At 46.5% G+C, this 22,635-nt stretch overlaps 1 protein-coding gene across 2 annotated transcripts in view; it reads right to left on the reverse strand.

Moving 5' to 3' along the window:
• The window catches only part of LOC147701303 (putative methyltransferase DDB_G0268948), a 223,068-nt gene that overhangs the window by 95,624 nt on the left and 104,809 nt on the right, over positions 1-22,635 (reverse strand). For both annotated transcript variants that reach the window (XM_086930028.1, XM_086930027.1), the window contains exons 3-4: positions 11,633-11,793; positions 364-577 (exon numbers count right to left, since the gene is read on the reverse strand). In XM_086930028.1, the coding sequence (XP_086786154.1) occupies positions 364-577; positions 11,633-11,793 (375 nt within the window). The remainder of the gene's footprint in view (positions 1-363; positions 578-11,632; positions 11,794-22,635) is intronic.

The raw sequence follows: 22,635 nt of genomic DNA on the forward strand, positions 1-22,635 counted from the left end.
TACCAGTCCCTTTGAAGGTGGAACTTGCAGTGATGAAACTTTAAAGCAATGCCTCTCCTGAGAAGGTACAATGTAGCCTCCTACATATACTAATAAGACGCTTTAATTAAAGTAAAGAGTTACATTCATAAAAATTGCAGTTTTAATCCACATTTCCCAAAAAAAGAAAATCTTTTTAGGATATACCCCACCAGACAATGCCTTCCACAGCCATACTCTATACACACTTTTAAGCTGGAAATTCATGACAACGAAAAATGTAGTGCTGCAAGCAGTAAAGCGATTGGCATGATCCCACAAAGTCAGGACATATCCTATAACAGAGTCCTCTTTCAACACACATCCATTATTTCATCTGATCACCTCACGGTAGATTGTGGTCAAGTTGTCAGAACAGTCCTTGGCATGAACTTCAAAATGCGAAGTGTAGGTCAGCAAGGCCATACAACCGCGAGGCTTAAGGACTCGGTTTGCTTCCTTCATAAATTTCTCAAGGTTGAACCAGTGTGCTGCTGAGGATGCTATGACCAGATCCACGGAGGTATCTTCGAAAGGGAGCTCCTCTGCAGGGCTGACACTACAAAGTGCAAAAAAAAGAACATTATGAAAAGGGGAACGTTTTCAATACATTGAGGAGACATAGGCACAGTGCAGTAGCTTTGGGGAGGAAGTTTGTTTATGGTCATGTTATGAAATGATCTAGAATAATCATTTAATGAGGAGTGGGATGGGCAATTGTTTAATTGAATTCAAACAAGAAAAAAACTGAAACAAACAGAAGCTCAATAAAAAGAAAATACATATATATCAAATATGCAAGACAATTTATTAAAGGACAGAAATTTAAATATGACCAAAAATAACAGACATGGTCAGGTGAATCTTACACCCAAATACGGGGTTGAAATGCAGAATAGCATATACTGTGGAGCTGATTTACAAACCATTCAAAAGACGAACCTCAGTTGTCTTTTCAAAAGAGACAACCAAGTTTCAGGTATGAAATGTGTGATTAAAAAAATAGAACACATGGATGTGAAAGACAGTAAATACAGAAAATTCACAGCTTATAAAATTATTGTATACCCATGTATGGCAGCGAAAGACCACGACTGGATAAATAAATGAAAAGTACTTGTAAATCAAGGTAATACCCTCCTCAGACATTTTGTCGCTGGAAAACAGACTTGAAGCCATATTGAAAGGGAGATTACAGAAACAACTAGGATTTCGTAATCTTTAAAAAAGTAAAGTGATTAGCGACGCACTGAAAATGAAGCTGTAAAGATTTCCAAAGTTTAGAAGCCAAGAAAGAGAACAAGCATTTGCAATGCAATCGGTTTCGCATTTGTGAAAGTTAGTGCCGTTGACGTTGTAAATGACAATATTTTTTATCCATGTTTTTTGTTTTGTTTGCAGTGGAGTGATCATTTAGAAAACGAGAGTTCGAGCTATAGGGACTGTAAATGTGAAAATGTAGGTGTTATAGAGTGGAGTGGATGTATGTGATGTATAGTGGAATTATGTGGTTACCATCCAGATAATGTGAGAATTTAACAAGCAGAGCTGCAGTTAGGATGGGTGTGTGGGTGGAATGATAGCGGTTTGTATGGATGGATAACTGTATGAGTACAAGGATAGTTGTCTGGGTGATCAGATGAATGAAAACAGGGCCAGCTTTAGTACTGGTGATGCCCTGTGCAACAATGATTGTTGGCACCCCCCCCATAACCGCCTCACCATGGATTCTCTCACTACCATCATTTGACAATGCCCCCCAAGTCTCCATAACCAGTGTCTCTTAGATTCATTTAGTTTTACAGCACCATGTATACCAGTTTAATGTGTCCGAAAACTTTACATCAGACATACATTACACTGAGACAATCATACGTGTGTAAATTAATGAATAGGAAATGTTACATAAGACAGGAGGCCTACAAAGTCACATGTCATCCATACTGGGAGGCAGTATAGTTGGTCTGGAAAAGCACAAATTCAGAATTTGAAATGTAACACCATTGTTTCTTTAATAATAAGAATTGATTTCTTCCCAAATGAACCCTTTTGTCAATATTAGGATAAGGAAAGACTGGGCAAAAAAGAACATGTAGCAGTTTGCATGCAGATCTTTGACAACAGTAATAGCTCACTGCACTATATTAGGATTTTAACTCTTATAATACAAGTAACAGAAGGATCTCTGTGACAAAAGCGATAACCTTTTGACCTATTTATAGTGTACGCACTTTGTGATCTGAATGGGACACGTTCTTTGCAGCATGCACATTACCCTTCTGTGCTATGATGAGTCAAGTCCTCTACCTGACAAACGTCCAGTCTCTCTCCAGGAAGGATTCAGAAAAGGGGGTGATTCAGAAAAGGGGGTCAGAAAAGGGGGGTGGTGATGAACAGTGTCTGAATTAGGCAGAATTTTCTGAATCGTCTCTCCAGGAAGAACATTAATCACCAGAGTTATTGTGACATTTTTATTGATGCTTGAAAATTGCTTGGACAAGAAACATGGCATCTGGTGCTTTTAAAACAATAAACATGGCGCTCCCGCACAAAGTCATTGCCCAGTGCGGTGGCACCAACCAATCGCACCGCCCTAGAGCCGGACCTGAATGAAAAGATGGTGGGTGATGCATGCGTAGGATAGTTACAGATTTATACAAAGGAAAGATATTCGTAAAAAGGAAATGTCAGTACTTTATTGATCGCAACAAATGAAAAATCCCATTTACAGTTCAGGGGTTAATGAGGGGGTTGTGTCCTTACCTCAATCAATCAATCAATCAATCGTTTGTAAAGCTCACTACATACCCGCGTGGCTCTCAAGGCGCTGGGGGTTGAGGGGGGTTACTGATCGAACAGCCAGGTCTTGAGTATCCTCCTAAAGGTCAGCAGGTCTTGGGTCTGTCGTAGGCTCAGTGGGAGGGTGTTCCATGTCTTGGGGGCGAGGTGGGAGAAGGATCTCCCACCGGTGGTTGTTCTTCGGATGCGCAGGACGGTGTCGAGTGAGAGGTCGGCGGAGCGTAGCTGGCGGTTGGGGATGTAGAAGGAGAGTCGTTTTTTGAGGTAGGCTGGGCCAGTCTTGTGGAGTGCAGGTTTCTCAGGTGGGGGGTGATGTGGCCGTGGCATGGTACATCGAGGACCAGTCGTGCCGAGGCGTTTTGGATGCGTTGTAGTAGTTTGTCACTTGTCAGCTGCTACGATGCCTGTCTAATCTGAAGACTTCCAAAACAATATTACACTTTGATGCAGGTTTAACCAATTCAAATCTTCAATACCGTGTCCCATCAAACCTTAAACAAAACGGTTACTAATTATGACTGAGTAAGAAAAAGTGGGACGACTGGTCCCATTTATAGCACTTGCATGTGATGCATTGCGCATTGCAAAGACACGCTGATAATGTCCTGTTGATGAACGCAAGTATGTCACTCTGTGGCATTGAAGCTGGCAAATATAGGCCTATTTTTAAACTCTCTGGTGCATGTTATGCACACAAAAGGCGTGCTGCAAGTTTCCGGAGCCTTACAACTTGTAACCGTATCAGGGAGAGGACGGAATAGCATGACTGGCACAGCAGGGGCAGCATTACCATCTTTTTGTTCTAAGTGCTGCAACATGTCCAAGTGAGGCTTCATAGCAGCAGCTTCCCAGTATTGTCTCTAGTGCCTTATCAATTGCAAGACCAACCAAAAGGTATCACATTCTAAATGTTTAATATACTGCTTTAGTTCATGGCCTAAGTGAAACTCATAATTTTCTCACCAAACAACCCACTCATACATTCACTGAAGCGCTAAAGAGAAGAAATAAGGCTGTACTGCGCTCTGAGAAAAGAGTATTCTATCCTCAGAAATCAGAAGTATAACTTTACCTAAAGCATGCTCCAGAAACAGACTTGTCTGCTTCACAAAGATGCAGCATACAGATTCAGACTTGCCTTAAGCATGTTTTACATTAAAAAGTACTCCTGCTAAATGTGTGATGCTGTACCGGCCCAGACAGACCACCACCCCTGTCCTACCTTAACAAACTGAGCTCTCAGACCATGCATGTCGCCTGCTCCAGCTTTGCTAGGCCCAGTTTCTCCTGCTGCTGCAGCGGCCTGGACCCCGTGAACTCGTTGATGCCTTTCACGGCCTCCAGTAGCCACCAGCCTAACTGCAGCAGCTCAGCCAGCTTTAGGGTTGGAAGGAAGGTGACAACTGGATTATTTGGACCAGCATAACACTCGTACAGTGTCATCCAAAGGGCACCATATTAGTTAAGGTACTATCAACACTGAAGGTATTCAGCGTAGGGTGCGCAATATTGTTTAAGGGCAATCGTGGTTAAGGGCTTGTGAACTTGTACCAGAGGCACTGTCATATGGAGGGCAGACTTCATGCATTACAACTCCCAGCATCCAGGCGAGCCCTCACTCCTCTATTCTCACCACAGACTGAAGAGAGAAACAGGGTGAGGGGGAGAGATGTGGAAGTCAGAGGCAGTACATATGAACTGTTGCTTACATTGGCTGCGTGCATGCAGAGTGATAAAGGGCAGCATGCCGTGATGCAACAAATAGAAAGAAGCAGTGACAAGCGGAAAGATTTTTTGTATGGAAACTGTAATTGGCCGGTGCTAATCAACCTTGAAAGGAAGTGAGGTATCGGCTTCAGGAATAGTGGGGTGGCAGCAAAGAAGAGCGACGCTGCAGTGAGCCTATGGTAAGCAGCAGACGGGAATAAATTAGCATTATTTATTTTTGTTGTTGTTTATTTAGAAATGGTCGGCAGTGTCGAAGGAAATCAGCATACCATCAATACAATCCGTATTTGTAAAGCGCAAAATACTCACCTTAAGGGGTCTCAAGGCACTGGGGGCCATCGTGGAAATTAAGTGAGCTATTGCCCAGAGTCCCATGGTGCTGAGCTGAGCTGCCGCCGGAGCCAGGGATCGAACTGTGAACCCTGTGCACTGAAGTCAGCTGCCCTGGCCGCAGCACCACTCCTCTCCACAATCAACAAGAGTCATGCTTACATAACCAGTACATACTGTGCGATCTGAAGCAACCGACCATATCGATTACATTCTAGAAAAATGCAGAGTTTTCTGAAGGCTGACATCTGTAACCTTAACCTGTGTTGCGATAATCATTAATGATCAGGTGGCCATCCAACCCCAATATGCACCCCTGGTAATCTTACAAATAAGGATCATATAACATCTTCCTCAGCAGTAGAAGAATGCTCCGCCGCCATGGGGGAGGTAGAGTTTCTCCGCAGAAGGTAGGAGGTAAAGGGTTCCAAAATGTCCCTCAGATGAGAATCCGGCGGCATTAGTTCCCAGAATGCAGAGAGCTGGTTGTGGCAGTATGCAATGTTGAGGAACCATGCTTAGAGCGTTGGAGCCTTCGATCTACACCAGTGAATCGCAACGCAGCACCTGGTCAATGGGAGCATCATAGAGACTACTCTGTGGATGCCACGTGGCACCTCTTTTACATAGGCAAGCAGCTAAATTACTGGGAAAGGGGAATGAGTAGGTCTGTGATGTCTTTCAGTATGTGGAAGATCTCTGTCCAGAAGGCTGCAACCCTGGGACAGTGCCAGGCTAAAGGTATAAAATCAGAATGGGGTGTGGGGCACCACTGACAGTGAGCGTCAGATTCCCCATCCACGATAATTGTGTGGGTGTACGGTATAGCCGATGTAGGAATTTGAAACGTATGAGGCAGAGCAGATAGGGGGATAACATTTCAAGTTGGTTGCAGCAGAAGGTCCACTGGGCATCCGTTAAGGGGGTCCCTAGATCAGTATTCCAGGCTTTAAGAGCCTTCAGAACGAGAACTGTAGTGGACTGTGGAATATAGAGGTGCAGTCGCGTTATCAACTTGCGCCGTGATGCGTTGGTGTAGACGCATTCCACTGCAGTGAGTATCCGCAGAGGAGCAGGGAAGGTGGCATAAATCATGCGGCAAATGGCACATAGTTGTTAGAGTATAATAAAGTGTCTAGCAGTGCAGGGGCAGGTGAGGTTGTGGCTGCTGGGTGGGGAAGTGGTCATCAGGGTAAAGATCTGTGAAAGTATGAATACCTAGTCTAACTGTACGGCTTATCGCTCCTTTATCGTGCAATGGCAGTAGTAGGGGATGGGTTAGCTACAAGAGCAGAAGGGGCATGCAGCAGCGGGATACCAGTACATTTTCTGTGCTCAGCCCATGCCCAATGGACACACTGTATAGTGTCAATCTCAGGCCCAGGTGGTTTGTAGGGGAGGAAAAAAGCTCAAGTGAGCGGCGAAGAGAAACCCTATCTAGTTCAATTGCCACATATAGCTGAAATGGTGTGTGGTGAATCTCTAGGGTGTACACTAGGCCTGGGCACACAAGGCATAGAGGTCCATGTAAGAAGCTCCCATACCCCCTCATGATTGCGGCAATTTGAGTCGGTTCCTATGGGGCCCTGGGTTGTCGTCCACCTCATATCAATGATATCAGGTTGGACCATAGGTGTTTAAAAAAAACCTAATGGGAAGGGAGACTGAGATATTTACAAAAAGATAAAGAAATGTGGTCAGCACAGCCATTTTAGCCAAGGTGATCCGGCCCGCCATAAATAATGGTAACCTAGACCACACAGGACACGATCTTCCAGCCAGACCACGGCTCTCCCATAGTTTGTGGGCTACAGTTTTGAAGGGTCCCTGCTGATCCAAATATTTAATCGTAGCCCATTTGAAATGGTATTCTATGGGGAAGGGCTGGGTTGCCTCAGTCAGGGGGAATAAAACCGATTTGGCCCAGTTCACTTGTATTCCGGAATAGCCACCAAACTTCACTACCTCACGTGTTAATGTGGCCAGGATGGTCTGGGGGGGTGTGGGGGGGGGGCGCACACATAAAGGGTACTATCACCCAGGCAGAGTGATATAACTAGACTGCGGGATGTGAAACTCATGCCTCTCTCCGCATCTGGCTGGCGAAGTCGTGCAGCGAGGGGCTCCATAGAAATGGCAAACAATAGAGGTAAGAGTGGACATCCCTTTCTCATGCCGCGCATTACTGGGATTGGTTCAGAGATGAGACTGTCGATTCGTACGAGGGCAGCAGGGACGGTGAGTAAAAGTTGAGTATGTGCAAGGAATTGGGTGCCAAATCCCAGCTTCTGCAACTGTGGGTAGACGTACTCTCACTCCAGAAAATCAATTGCTTTTGTGGCATCCACAGTGCAGCTACAGCGGTGATCTGTCGATGTAAGTGGTGCATTACTGTGAACAGGGTAAAAAGGTTATGAGATGTCAACCTACCTGGGATAAAGCCATATTGGTCGGGTGAACCATCACTGGCAGCAGTAGAAGCAGGCGATCTGAAAAAATCATACCGTCAGTATTTATGAGTGATAGGGGGCGATAGGAGTCACACTGGTCTGCTGGCTAGTTGGGTTTGAGAAATGTGACTAGAACGGCTTCTCTGAAGGATGGGAGAAGAGACTCTGCTTCTGTGGCATCCTGGTACATGTTTAGGTGTCTGGAGGCCAAGAGCTCGGAGTACTCTTTGTAAACTGCCGTAGGAAGCCCATCAAGGTCCAGAGCCTTGTCCATTGGAAAACTGCAATCACCTGGGTTATTTCCTCTACGCATGCCATAAACTCCACCGATTTCATGCTGCTAGGAGACCTCAACTTTCACCTCGACAACCACCAGGACCCCAACTCGCCTCCCTCCTGGACAACCTCCACACCATAGTAATCCAGCAGATAGTACCAGAACCAATGCACATAGCTGGGCACATCCTCGATCCCGTTTTCACAGCAGAGAACTCCATCACCTTCAGCCACACCTCCGAACTCCCATGGACGGACCACCACTGTGTTCTCTTCACCTTCAAATCCAACATCCCCCGCAGGTGCCCGCATCAGCTCCAGCGCAGAAATTGTAACAAGATCTGCGACCACCAGCTCACCGTTGCCCTCAGCAGCTCAGCTCCCACCACAGATGATGACCCCACCACCGCCACCCACACTATTAACAATTGGATCACTGACTGCGCCAAAACCATCGCCCCCTCAAGAAAGCCTCTAAGCCCTATGCCAAGAAAGCCAGTTGGTTTTTCACCAAACTCCGAGACTCCAGTTGCACCTCCAGACGTCTCGAAAAACTGTTGAGGAACTCCAAAACCAGACAGACCTCAACACTTCGAAACAGCTACCCCTGCCCACCACAAGCTCATCAGACTCTCCAGGAAGAAAGCACTTCAGGATAGAATCTCCACCAACGCAGACAACAGCAAGGAACTCTTCTGCATCATCAAAGAGTTCGCCCAGCCCAACAGCGAGTCCACAGACATCACTCCCTCCCAGGACCTCTGCGACAGACTCAGCGCTTTCTTTCATCATAAAATCTATGACAACTTTGATGACAACAAACCCCATGAGGAACCCCCTCCCAGAGCTCCCAGCAGAACACAGCAGACACTAGACAGCTGGTCCGCCCTCAGCATCGAATAATAATTAAGTTCCCTTACTCTGGGGACCCCAAGGACCCGTGCCCCGACCACATCTGTGGCAAAGCCGCAGACATCATCGCTCGATCTTCAACAAATCATCAACCGCTCCTTCAAGACTGCCTCCTTCCCAGACGACTGGAAACATGCCAAGATTAACCCTCTCCTGAATAAACCTTCAGCGGACCCCACCAACTTCAAGAATTTCAGACTGATCTCCCTTCTCCTGTATCCAGAAAAGTCATGGAAAAAGCAGTCAACAGCCAACTCGCCGCCTTTATGGAAGAAAACCACATCCTTGAATCCCAATCAGGCTTTAGGAAGAACCACAGCACTGTAACCACACTTCTCGCAGCAACAGACAACATCCATGCCCTCTTTGACAGAGGAGAGATGTGGCCCTCATCGTTCTAGACCTCCCCGCGGCCTTCAACACTATCTCTCACAGCCCCGTAGCCCACAAACTCCACGACGTGGGACCTCGACTGCATCCTCTCTTTCCTCTCCGGCAGAATGCAAAAAGTCAGACTCCCTCTTTTTCTCTCAGAACGGACTCCAACCACCTACGGAGTCCCACAAGGATCCTCCATTAGCCCAACCCTGTTCAACATCTACATGGCCCCACTTGCGTCCATCGTCAGAGCACACAGACTCAACATCACATTGTACGCAGACGACACCCAACTCATCCTCTCTCTATCCAACGAACCCAACATCACCAAACGCAACTTTCAAGACAGAATGGAAGCCGTCGCCAGATGGTTGAAGAACAGCCGCCTTCAACTCAACATGGACAAAACCAACGTACTCATCATGGGTCCACCTTCCAATGCCTGGAATGACACCTGGTGGCCCCTGCCACACGGACCACACATGCAACCTCAGCATTATCCTGGACTCCAAACTCAAAATGGACCGCCAGATCAACGCCATCACCTCCTCCTGCTACCACACCCCCGCCTCCTCCGTAAGACCTTCAAGTGGGTCCCCCCCGAACACAGGAAAACTGTCACACATCAGCAGCAAACTGTACTACGGCAATCCACTCTGCGCCGGGATCAACGAGAGCCTCACCTGCAAAGTCCAGAACGTCCTTTAAGGAAAACGGGCTGCATTTCAATAAAAATAAACTATTTATGTGAAAAGCAGTCCCAGACATGGTGGTCTGCTGACCCCAACAGGCCACCATCCCTGGGAGTGCTAGCCATGCCCAATGGGGTCGCAAATTGCACTTGTCTCATGAATACTGAAGAGGCAATCAAATTGCGACCCCATTGGGAATTGCTAACAGTGTCTGTGACACTGTTGTACATTGTATTTTGCGACTCGCAAATTGCAAGTCGCAAAGCGACACAATTTGATAGTCACAAAATGCAAGCGTTGATGTCTGGCCCCAAGATATTAACTTTGCAAGTGCAAACAGTCAATAATAGAAGGAGTAACCAAATTCATCAGATAGGAACCACTCTATCACAGCAAGCATTGCATGTGAATACTCCGCAAACTCATTCAGATGTACTTATCTTCTGTATGTCATTCATTTAACAGTGAGGTGGGAATTATGGCCACAAAACAGATGCTCTTTCTGGTGTATACTCTACTGTCCAATTTGTCACCTTAGAATAGCCCCCAGTCGCTAGAACGGATCAGGAAAACATTCACCGGCAAGACTTTGGCACGCCGTAAGGTGGTGCTGTGCAGTTCTGCTATGACTTCATCCCGACTTAGAAATGGAATCCTGGATTCAGTCCTGGGACATGAGTTGTAAACAGTTGAGCAAAAGCGTTTTGGTTACAGTAGTGATTTCTAAGGAATATTATTGTATTTTAAAAGTTGACACTTGGAAATATTTTCAGTTGAACTTACCAATGTTACCCTATGGAAGGAAATTCAGTTTGCAGGTAAAGTAAGTTTGCGTTACTTTTATAACCCAGTACTGGACTCCTAGGTTCAGCACTGGGACCTCAATCTAAAACAGGTAAGTAATTAAGTTTTGGTAGTTGTTACGGTTTTTAAAGAATATTTGTAGTTTGCAAAAATCAATACTTAGAAGAAATTTCACAGAAAAACAGTCAATAGTTTCCTATGGAAGAAAATTCAGGTTACTGGTATGTACGGTTAGAATTACTTTTCACGGTTTGTGCTGGGCTAAAAGATGCAGCACTGAGGTCTCTCCTGGTGACGGGTGAGTAAATCGAAATTCGTAGTTCGGCTGATTTTAGGTGAAAATTTTAAAGTTCCAAAACGCCACACTTTTAGAAAAATTTCCAAGTGAAACCAGTCAATGTTAGCCTAAGAAAGAAAAGTGAGTTATCGACTTTTAGGTAAGTACTCGACTGGCAGAGTTAACGTTCTGGGCATAGACTCCAGGGTCTCCCAGGGTCAGGTAGGTACAGTTGGTACACCCTCAGCGGTACAGGGGCAGCCGGGTGCAGAGGTAGTTAGGCCCAATGTTATCCAATGAGAGGCAGGGGGCCTGCGGTTGGTGGCTGCTGATTAGCAGGCCACGCGGCTGTGAGAGCTGGGCTCCTGGTCACTTGCCCAGGGCAAATGGGGGAGTAGGATAGGACAAAGGTTGCACGGCCAGCGGCACTCGGGCAGAAAGGAAGGACATAAATCCTAGACACAGGGGTGGTGCTTATATGCGGGTCAGCTCTATCACTTCCAGGGCAGTATGGAGTCAATGTGGAGCCCCACAACGCTATCTGGTGACAAGGAGCATTGCGGATGAACGTTTTTCCAGATCCAGTGTGGCACTTTCTGATGATGAGATGAGTAATTTGCTGTCAAAAGTATCCATCGGAAAATCTTATTACAAAATTGAAAAGCAAAAAGCAATAAATGTATAAATCATCTCAATCCACTGGTTACAAGTACACCTCAAAAGTTCACCGTAAGACTTGCCATCCAAGGAGTGAAAATGTGGACAGAAAGTCAGAGCAACCCAACTGCCTTGTTGAAAGATGTAGCATTCTTTAGAAATGCCTTGTGTCCAGATGAGAAATGATCAAGGACACAGCAGGCTGCTGTTATAGCACATTAAGTACCAATTCAATTTGGCCCAGAGTTAAGTCTACTTAGCATGGCTTTGGCACAGACCCTTCTTCATGCCAGGTGACATACATAACTTACAGAAAGGATACGTTGGGAAGACTAGACATCTTCTTGGCCTCCTTTATCTGAGCTTCACTGATGTCCGTTCCAACCACTTTATCGAAGTGAGGTGCCAGCACACATGTAGTCTGCCCAGTCCCACAGCCAACATCTGCTGCCAGCATAAAGGGTTTTCCCTTCTGAAACAGAGAAGACAGTGGCTAAACGTTAACTAGTCTTTCACACAGACGGATGAATGGCTTGATAGAAATTCTAGGGTTTACCTTTTAAAATAATGCCTCTGTAAGCCGCTATGGCTGGTGCAGAGCCCTTGTTTGCATTTACAATTTATATTGAGTATTTCAATCAAAAGTGACGTAGAAATGTTTCAGAATATGGCCAGTTTCACTTATATGGTAAATAAGAAAAGTACAAGAGTAGGGGTATGGAAAAGACACAGGGGAATGATGATGAACAGGAGATTGACACTCTAATACAGTACACCTAAATATTACCAGGGTCTGACACAGGGATGGGGTTGTCACTAGCTTATCCTTACATTTTCAGAAGAAAGCTACTGCCTGCTGATTTGAATGCGATAATGTATACTGTGGCCCTTAGTACAAGGGTTGTTCGAGTGGAAAGATGCAAGGGCTCAGGATGGAGCTTGTGGGTGGAGAGCTGAATGGCATGGTAGTCGAAAGGACTGTGAGGGGAGTAGGTGGTGGTGCTTTGTGCAAGATGGGAAGAAAGGATGAAGTACATTATGAAAACCAGGCTGTAGAAATTCTAAAGAGCCCCACTGCCTGTCAAAAGCCATCATACTACGTGTCTCTGTTTGTTTAAGATGCAGGTGTGCAGGCAGTGACATGAAGGATTATATTGTGGACATAATCAATAGGATGAAAGTAATGAATAGAAAGAACTGAGTGAAAAGCAACAGATGTTTTTGAAATGGGGGGCAAAATGGAATAGGATCTTGTAGATTTTGAGAAGACAGAAGCATGCATTGAAGGTGACAGCCATGAAAGATGCTGGTATAGATTTGCATGTGGATACTGACTTTGAGGTTGCAGGTATTTGCCTATGATGTAGCGGTCTGTTTTACTAAGGCTCTGGCAACTGGGCAAATTCAGAGGTAGTAATGTGAGCTGTTAAAGGCTTCTGAGGGAGGAAGTGTAGGGGTGCATAAGCTCAGTGTTCAACATCCACCAAGCTGCGCATTAACCGGTTGCCATACCAAGCCCTTTAATTAAAAAAATAAAAATACTTTTAATACGCATACTGAAAATGGAATATCGCTCAGGTATATTACCAGATACAATAAAATGAACTGGCGTTTGGCGCCTTGGGATACCACCCACCCTTTCTCCATATCCAGGTCCCCCTCTCTTGTCTCAAGACAGGTCTCCCTAAGAGTAGAGTGTTTGTGCGGTACTATCGAGGTGTAGGTACAGAGAACCCCAGGTAAGTAATTATAGTGCTCAGTTTAGTACAGTTCCCTAAACACAGTCTCACCACAATGCAGATCTAGTGATCTCTCTGTGGCCAGCAGGGAAAACAGCTAAACATGACTTCATTGTTCTGAGGTCTTGCAGGTTGCAGGAGCAGCCCTGATTCTAGAGAGGACGCAGGAGAGTTTGGCAGCAGAAACTACAGTCTTCAGAGAGCGCAAGCCTTTGGCGTCGGTGGGGCCAATCGCCCCCTGAATCGTACTGTGATGCACAGCAGGTGGCCGGCCATGTTGATGGAAACTGCAGAACAACAATAGCTGAAGGCCAATCTTTTGGAATGCAGCAGCAGCGACAGTCCGGGTCATACTTCTTGGTGATGGTAGGGGTGTAGCCAGGGGGCCGTTTTTAGGTTTTGACTAGCGATGCATGCGTACGAAGTACGCATGCGCTAGGAAAAAATCTTATGAGCTGTGTTTGGAGTCGGGTAACAGCCCCCTCCTCCGATTGGCTAGCTCCATAAATGGAGGCTAACCATTGGGAGTTGGCTCTGTCCGTCAATCCCGGACCAGATTTGGGGGCGTTCCCGAGAATTTTTGGCTTTTGGCGACGTCACGCTACGTCCGCCAAAAGCCCTCGGGAACGCCCCCGAATCTGGTCCGGCATTGACGGCACCCGGAAGAAGTCCAGGTGAGTGCTTGCTTTTATTTGGCTGTTCCCACCCCCTCTCCTGCTCGCAGCGTCTCCGGCCCCCGTTCCCGCCCCCCTCCCGCTCTCCGTGTCTCCGGCCCCCGTTCCTGCTCTACAATGCCCGTTCCCGCCCCCCCCCCCCGTCTCCAATCCCCCCGCCCCGTCTCCACTCCCCCCGCTTAACTTTATAGTCCTTCTTTCCTGTTACTGACTCCCAGCCCTGAGGGCGGAGGGACTGTGTGACAGCAGCAAAGGGCGGGGCGGGGTGACAGGCCCTCGGCCGCCGCTCCTCAGTCCTCACCCAGCTGAAGTCACTTACCCAAGTCACTGGAGGATCCTGCGGAGCCCGGTGTCCGCCGCCATGGACTCCCAGAAGGTAAGGCATCAGCACAGCCCCACACCGGAGCTACCACAGTGTGCGCCTGAAGGGTGTGTCTAGTGTTACTGTCTTAAGTGGTCTCCAGGATTTGAGATGCTGATGTTCTATTGGCCCACTCCTGCTTCACCCCCGAGGGGCGAATGCGCCGTCCTGGGTTTCAAGAGTTAATTGTCACCCCTACCCAGCCCGTTACTGCTCAGCCACCGTCGACCAGTGTAAAAGAATGCCCAACCTAACGGTTTCTGTGACATGCTTACAACCCATTATTATCTTGTGTAAGATTTAAAAATAAAATGCACGTGATTCACACGCGAAAGAAAGAGTGAACGGCATGGAATGCACATTTTGTTTTCAGTATAATGAATTGCTTTTGAACACGTGCATGTAGCACCGCTTTTACACACCGGCGCCTCGGACTGAACTCAGCCCCACAGAACATTCAAATTCTAGTATCCTTGACTTGAGGGACATGCTGAAAAGCTTACACTTGGGCTCTCTTTGGACCCGCCTTGCTCCCTCACACGCCCTGTCCCTTGTTCCCATGCCTTCTGTTGCTTCTGGGCAGCGGGTAAGGAGTGAACTGAGACAACGGCTGCCGTGATGCCTCTGGCGCAGAGCGCTGAAGCTATTCCATTTGTACCTTAGGATGCTGCACCCAATGCTTTTTTGCTGAAAACTCTCGCATGCGAGCAGGTGCATAGTTATCCCGGGCGCTCATGATGCCCAGAGTGCGCTGATGTGGAAATAATGTCGGTGAATTACTTGCTATTGTGTTTCTCTGCAAGCCTCACCTAACCTGCACAGGGACTCTTACACTAGCTGATCCAAGACGAGGGGAGGGAATCAACTTTATTATATGTTTTTTGTACGGTTTGAAGTCCCGGGATGAGCGGGAGTCGTGGCACTGACCAGCTTTACAGCATAGCCACCGAATTGAATAGGGTTAAAAATTTAATCTGTACTTTTGTGCTGTAAAAGTGGCTCTTGCTTTTTTGTGATGGCTCGTGTCCTGTGCGTGGAGCTCCAGTCCAGATAAATCTTTTGAATTTTGGTGTTCCCAGTACATTTATTGATTTTATAGTGAGTTTCTTGTAGCCTTGTGCGTTTCCTTTCGGGTACTTCAGAGTACCCAATAACTAATAATATATAGTGAATTAAAGAGACGGGCAACAAGAGAGGGTGGGCTCCAATCAAGCAGTGGAGCTTCTATCTAGTATTTTTTTGAACAAGACCCTTAATCTGAAAAAGCAAACTTGAATTATTCAGCCTGTGGGAGTGTCCTCTCTTTCATTCACTTTATTGGGCTAATTCTTTTGTGTTTTTCATAAGAGACAACATGCAATACCATATAGAGCAATATCCGATCCAATTATTACACTCCCTTAACAGAAAGTTTGTATGATCACGCCTCCACTGTGGATTTAAAAACTGTAATACAATAGTAATAAAAGAATAACTTAAAGTATCTTAAAGCCAAACAAAAATACCAACACCCAGTGAAGTACGTACACCTTATGTGGATGAACTTTGTGTTTTTAGGTAGATTTGAGACAACCAAGTTTTATACTTTTGAAAGGTTGCATAGTGATACTTACTGATTTCAAAAGTGCAGGCGGGTGTTTACAAAAAGTTGTAAAGTATGAAAAAAGTACAGCTACGAAATCCATGCACATTCACACATTTAAACAAACAGGTTCTCTGTAGTTTGTATATAACATGATGGTAGAACAGAAATATCCCCTACCACAGTGGATACGGTACATATCTCGTTTGGCACATATTATAACTTTAAAGATGTCAAATACCTTTGTTAGCCAACTTTGGCAACGTTAAAGTACTCTTAAGCAGAAAAGGTTGAGGAAAACATTAGTGCCTTACAAATGATAAACACCTGGGATTTTTCCTTTAAGAGTGTGAGGCAAATGCTCGATGCAGACTGCAGTCATTGCTTGCGAGTTGTAAAAAAACAGACACCTCTAAAATAGGACGTCAAGAAGAATTTATTCTACTTTTGGCACCAGCACCTAAGTAATAGTTTGAGAATGCGGCTTCTCTTTGGGGCATCTACGTGGCTGCGTTGCCTGGCTCCGCTTTGGGTTAGCAGTTGAGGCCCCGAGCGACTCTTAGTTGCGACATTAGTGTAGAGCCTCTGCCCCTGTTTCAGGTGCCGAGAGGAAGGGTCTTATCAGCAAGCCATTTTTTTTCTGTTGGAAAATCACTGGCGATGCCGTAGAACTGGTCAGGTTGCTTTCTTGGCTTTCCTCTGTCTATGGCTGCCTGGATCTAGGTAGAGGTCTGTACCCCATACATGACCTGGTTTGTGGCTGTTTTGCTGTGGCCAGCAGCGGTCTTCTGTTTGTCTGCACTCTGGCTAGCAGTGGCTTCGAGCGATTTCTGGTTTCCTGCGGTGTGGGTACCGGGGGCCCGTGCCTGGCCCTTGCCGTCCACACTAGTATGTGCTGTGCTCAGCCGGTATCCCTCGACTGTACTGTCATCCATACTAGACTCTGCATGGTAAGGGTAGCAAGACTTCCTTTGTGTTGACTCTGCTGGTTGCTGTGGTCGAGCAGTTGAGACTTGTTCAGAGGAGGTGTTTTTTCCAGATACAGAATAACACTTAAGATACTGTTGTTATTCTTTGTATCTTGCTGCGGTTTTGGTAGGTTCTTGGTTGTATGTACAGACTGTCCCCTCCCTGCCCTCTCCCAGCCTGCCCTCTCTCAGCCTGTCCCCTCCCTGCCCTCTCCCAGCCTGTCCCCTCCCTGCTCTCTCCTAGCCTGTCCTCTCCCTGCCTGTTGTCGTGTCCCAGCGGCAGCAGGCAGCAGCGTGCACTGCGTCCCCGAAGTAACAGCCCTAAAGCAAGCAAGTACGCACGCCTCCCTCCCACCAATCCCTGTTAGGTAGTGGAAACTGTCCAAACTGGGGTGCAGACAGCCCCTCTCACCTTTCGGCCTGGTACCACTGCACCAGCCGCACTACTTACCGAACTGACCGTTCTCCACTTCAGCCCCGTCTAAATTACAATTCATGCTTGTGACCCTTTTGCCTGCTTGTGCTTGTTTTCATGACCCTTTTGCCTGCTTGTGCTTGTTTTCATGACCCTGTTGCCTGCTTGTGCCTCCGTGTGACCCTGTTGCCTGCTTGTGTCTCCGTGTGCCCCTGTTGCCTGCTTGTGCCTCCGTGTGCCCCTGTTGCCTGCTTGTGCCTCCGTGTGCCCCTGTTGCCTGCTTGTGCCTCCGTGTGCCCCTGTTGCCTGCTTGTGCCTCCGTGTGCCCCTGTTGCCTGCTTGTGCCTCTGTGTGCCCCTGTTGCCTGCTTGTGCCTCCGTGTGCCCCCGTTTCCTGCTTGTGCTGTGTGGGTGTGTGTGGAGGGCTCTGTGTGGCTGTGTGTGTAGGAAGCTTTGTGTGGCTGTGTGTGTGGGGGGCTCTGTGTGGCTGTATGTGTGGGGGGCTCTGTGTGGCTGTGTGTGGGGGGCTCTGTGTGGGTGGGTGTGTGTGTGGTGGGGGGCTCTGTGTGTGTTTGTGTGTGCCATTTGCGAGAGATAAAGCTAGTGGCATTGTAAATGACAATGCCATTTATTTATGTTAAAAAAAAACATAAATAAAAATAATGTCAAGAGCAATGCCAATAGCTCTAACTTTAACAAAGGCAAAACCATTGCATTGTAAATGCTTGTTGGCTATGATGGTGAACTCTGCAGCAGGCACATCTGCTGGTTACAGATATAAGGTCAGTCTCAGTTGCTCTTCTTGCACAGCAGTCACCGATCTGCGATGACCCATTGGTGCTGCAATTCTGAAGACACTGTATCCACCTCTCTTAAAGCTCACACATCACTCTCAGCAGATTCCTTCTCCTGGCAGACCCTCTCCGCATGGGAGTCTTGTTTCTTTTTACATTCCATTAATAGTCACACATTCTGCAGTGTTGGAAGGATTCTTCACCCTTGAAGCAGGCAGGCGTGATTATAAGGACTTCAGGTCATAGGTACAGCGTCATAGGTCATAGGTAAGGCTTCAAATGATATCTCTTCATCTTTAAGAACCTGGCTGTCCAGCTGACATCAGTTATGGTTGTATAGCAGACTTCTGAGTAATCCATGGAGCCCCTCCTTCCTTGGTAAAAGAGAACTTAGAACTGGAAAAACATACATGTGAGTCAGTGGCTCCTACTTTAATACAGTAAAAGCAAACAAGAGATGGAAATTAATTGCACTTTCAGAACCAGTTTGCAGTGTTTCTCCTTTCAAGAGTCCTTTGCAGGCTGTTCTCTAGACACAGCATGTGTAGAGCGATGCTCCTCCTTAGAGGGTCCTGCCTAGCCTGGAGCACCCAGAACAGAGGGAGAAAGACAAGTGCAGATGGCTCACAGCTCTAACAGCAACACTTAACAGTGATAAGGGGCAAGACAGAAAGCTGGTCTCACCTAAAGGGTCCCTTTCACCTTGAACAACAGAAATCACAGTCCCACATGTCACACCCATCTTCCAAATGGCAGTGCTATAGGAAGACTAATAAGCTGCTCCTCTCAGCAAAAGTGCTAATCAAATTGCTGAAGGAGACTTTTCTTCTCTGTCCCCACTTCAGTGTCTAAGTCTCTTAAAGAAATTAGAGTATTAGTTATGGGGTGTAAAAACCCACCTTATTTTTATAATCTCAATTTTTGTCAGGGTAAACGACTAGAATCACTAAATAAACCTGTGCTCACCCTCTGGTAGCAAAGCCAAGGGCAAACCGCAAAACAAGAAACATCCCAAAGCAATTTGGAATAATAGAGAATGTTTTATTATAGCCTCATAGCCCGCCGTAGCGGGCTATACCGGCTATTAAAGGCCCGCTGAATCGTTTAAGGCCCGAGCCGAAGGCGAGGGACTTTAACGAGACAGCAAGACTTTAATTGCCAGTATAGCCCTGCTACGAAGGGCTATAAGGCTATTAGAACATTCTGCCACTAGAGGGCAGAATGTTCTAACAAATTAAACAAAGGGTTCTCGAAGCTCGAGGGGATATAAATCCCCTCAAGCTTCGAGAAGCCTTTGTAGAACATTGGAATGTTGCTCTGCGGGCCTCTACCGGCCGGTAGAAGCAGGGAGCACTCCATTGTCTGCAATGGAGCTCCCAATATTCCAATGTTCTAATAAATGTAATGACACCAAAACAACAAAAGTCCAATAAGTAGAACCGGAGATAACAGGTTTTTAAAGTCTGAGTTAAAATAGTGACAAACAAAACTAAGTGCCAACTGCAGGTGTAGGAGTCTAGCTTAGTATATGGTGTACACTTATTTAAGTGATGCACCTTGCAATAATACAGGCAATGTATGGTGATGTTAGTGGTCTTTGATAACAATAGAAGGCTCTCAAAGTGGTCGCTGTAGAGAGCAGCCTTCAGGTTTATCTTGAAGGAGTGTTAAGGAGCTTGTTTTACAGGTTTAACCTTACCATGCAAGCTAAATGAAAGGAAATCACACAGTGAGTAAATAAAAATTATTTTAAGTATTACATAACACTCACTACCACATTGGTATATCTCCTACCACAAGATAGCAACAGAAACACAAAATAATACTTTAATTGCAATAAGGTAAATAGCACAAAATGCAGTAGTCCCCAGGGGAGACCAAACTATATATTATAAAAGTGGACATTGAACTGCAAGAGAAAATGGGTCTTGGACCAGAAAACCCAGAGGAGCCAGTGACACAAAGAGCCACCTAAAGTTATTAGCTGGGATCCCCACGGAGGCGGTGTGCAAAGTGGGTACACAGCTGCGTGCCCAATGAAAGTAAATGGAGAAGCTGTGGTTGTAGTTTTTCAGAATAAGGACCCTTCCTAGAGGACCTCAAAGAATTTTCTTAGAGTACAGAAGGTTGGAGAGCCACCACACCCGTGGATGCCCCCATGAACAGGTTACCTACATCAGGGAAGCCAGGTGCACAAGGGTGAAGAGGCGTCAGATACCTCCGTAGAAGACAATGGAAAACTTGAAGAAAAGTGCCTATGGAGAAGAAGTCGGGGGGAACCCAGGGATGGATTCTGAAGGTGAAGAATCTGCGAGCAAAAGGGACAGTGTCTATGCCACTATGGAGACCCAGAAGAGAAATGCCCACATATGTTGGGCTGTTCAGATGAGTTGAGTGTGTCCTTGTTGCTGAAGCTGTGAGGACCAAAACAAGCCTTGGTAGCCACAACTGGCGTGGAGAATGAAGGAGCACGTTGGGACCAGCATTTCGGAATTCAAATTTAAAGGCAAAGAAGAAGGAATGACTCCGGTCGCATATGCTATCATTGCGGTTCAACATAACATGCAGCTAATTACAAATGTTGCCCTACTATTTTGAAGGTGTGCTATAAGTGACACACTTTGGGTCATTTTGTACACAAACACAACTCTATCAAGGGCAACAACAAAGGCAATTTGGATTTCAAAGGGACTGCAATTCCGGAGACACATATGTACCCACCCCTCCTAATATAGATTTCGGAAAATGTCCTTTCATTTCAGAAATCAGTCGAGTGGATGAATAACTTTACATTCCCTCAAAGAGTTTCATTAATATGGATGAGTTCAGCTTCCCCAAACATTGTTATTGATACAATATGTTTTTTAAAAAAGTGACATGATGTAGAACTTTGGAAACCTGACATGATTTTTTTTATTTTTATTGGGGCAAATGTATTAACATGATGGTAATAAATGGACAGAGCAGCCGTGAGGCAAGGAGACCACATAACACAATGGCCGAAGGGCAAGGACAACAGGTCATGCAACTACCTTGAGGGAATGGTAGTAGGTTACGGAATCCCATCCAGTCCGAACCTGCTGAGCATTTGCAGCAGTGAGGCCGGGTCAAACCTGGGATATGCCGTATGTTTCCCAACAGCAGAGGAATGTGAGCCCCTGGCTTTGGGGTGGGGAGGCGGCATGGGCTGTACCACCAGAGGCAAAAGGCAGCCCTCTCAAATCCCAAGTTTAGGGACAACCAGTCTCCATGAAACTCACCAATCCTACCTCTAGCCAGGAGAGGTGGCATAGCGCAACACTGGCGACCATGACCAACTCTACAAGGTGGACACAGTCGAAGGGGAGAAACTATCTACAGGAGGTAACACATACAAAACCTCCGTAAGAAAGCATGTCTCCATCGTAACAGTAGCAGGATAAAAGGAGGCAATTCCAAGGGAGAGTAGAACACAACCTGCGTACCACTGATATGTAATAGAACCCTTAATGTGGATAAGAGGATCCCACAGGAAATGAACCAGGAAACAAGGTTTCAAACTCAATAATAGGACAGAGTAACAATTCCTGAGCCAAAGCCCAGGAACAGTAAAAAAGGCAATAAGCCAGAGTGGCCAATATCACACATCTCATCATACGCTAAAGGGAATCACATGATAAGAAATTCACATAACATTCGCATCCAAAGAACCCCACCAGCTAGTAGAGCAAGAGCCTCTGCATAGTATCAAGACGGGACGCTAGCCAGCAGCACCAGAGACCAGGGTAAAGACACTGATCTGGCGATTGGTGCCACAAAATGCACATACCGCATTGTAATAAGAAGGAGAAAAAAAATGAGGGGCTCAAGCTATGGGTCTGGTCCACCCCGATTAGCCTGTTACCTACTTAAGGCAGCATCTGCTTGGGCTCCAAGAAGATTAACCCCATCAAATGGTATGTCGAGCAAGGCTGTCTGGACAGCTTCTGAAAATCCAGACACCCAAAGCCAGGCGTGCCAGCGCAATGCCACAGCAGACGCCATGGCTCGACCAGTGGAATCGGTCCTTTCCACACCTGATGAGCAGTTTAACCACCTGGCGACCATCAACTGGGTCAACTCGTCCTTGTTGTCCTCTGGGAACAAGGGTTGAAGCTGTGCTAAAGAGTCCCACAAGGCATGGAGAAAGCGCCCTAGAACGCAAATCGTGTTGCTGGAGTGTAATGCTACACTAGAGGAGGAAACATTGTGTTTCCTGCAAGAATCCTGCTTCCTGGACTCTTTCTCAAGGGAGGAATGGGTAAAGGTCCCCATTTCAAGAGATGCCGTAATGGCCTGGACCACGAAGCTGCAATTGGTCGGCTGTCGGATAAGGCAAGCAGGTCATCTGGGGCAGGGCAGTATTTGTAGGCAATACAACGGTCCACCGGTACACCCAACTCCGGTTTCATCCATGCCCCCAATACAATATCAGACTGTGTCTCACATAAGGAGAGTACTGCTTTAACCCCTAACTGGCCGGTATAAAAGACCTCAAAAGGAGGGTCGTAGCATTCTCCACTGTAGGTAGAGTGAGATGCAAGACATTATTCACTCTTTTCAAATCTTTCGCAATTGAAGATTTAGCTTCAGAGGCAAGGCTAGGGGGAGTAAAAAAAGAGGATGCAGAGGATTAATCTAGCCCGCTGGCGTTCGCCAGCTTAGCAATCCAACTGTCCAACATAGTAGGAGCCTCGAGCATTGGCTGCTCAAAGAGGGCTATCTCTTCACATCCTCCCCCAAACTGGTCCTGTGAAACCTCCA

This window comes from Lissotriton vulgaris, chromosome 7, assembly GCF_964263255.1.
Source record: "Lissotriton vulgaris chromosome 7, aLisVul1.2, whole genome shotgun sequence".
NCBI lineage: Eukaryota > Metazoa > Chordata > Amphibia > Caudata > Salamandridae > Lissotriton > Lissotriton vulgaris.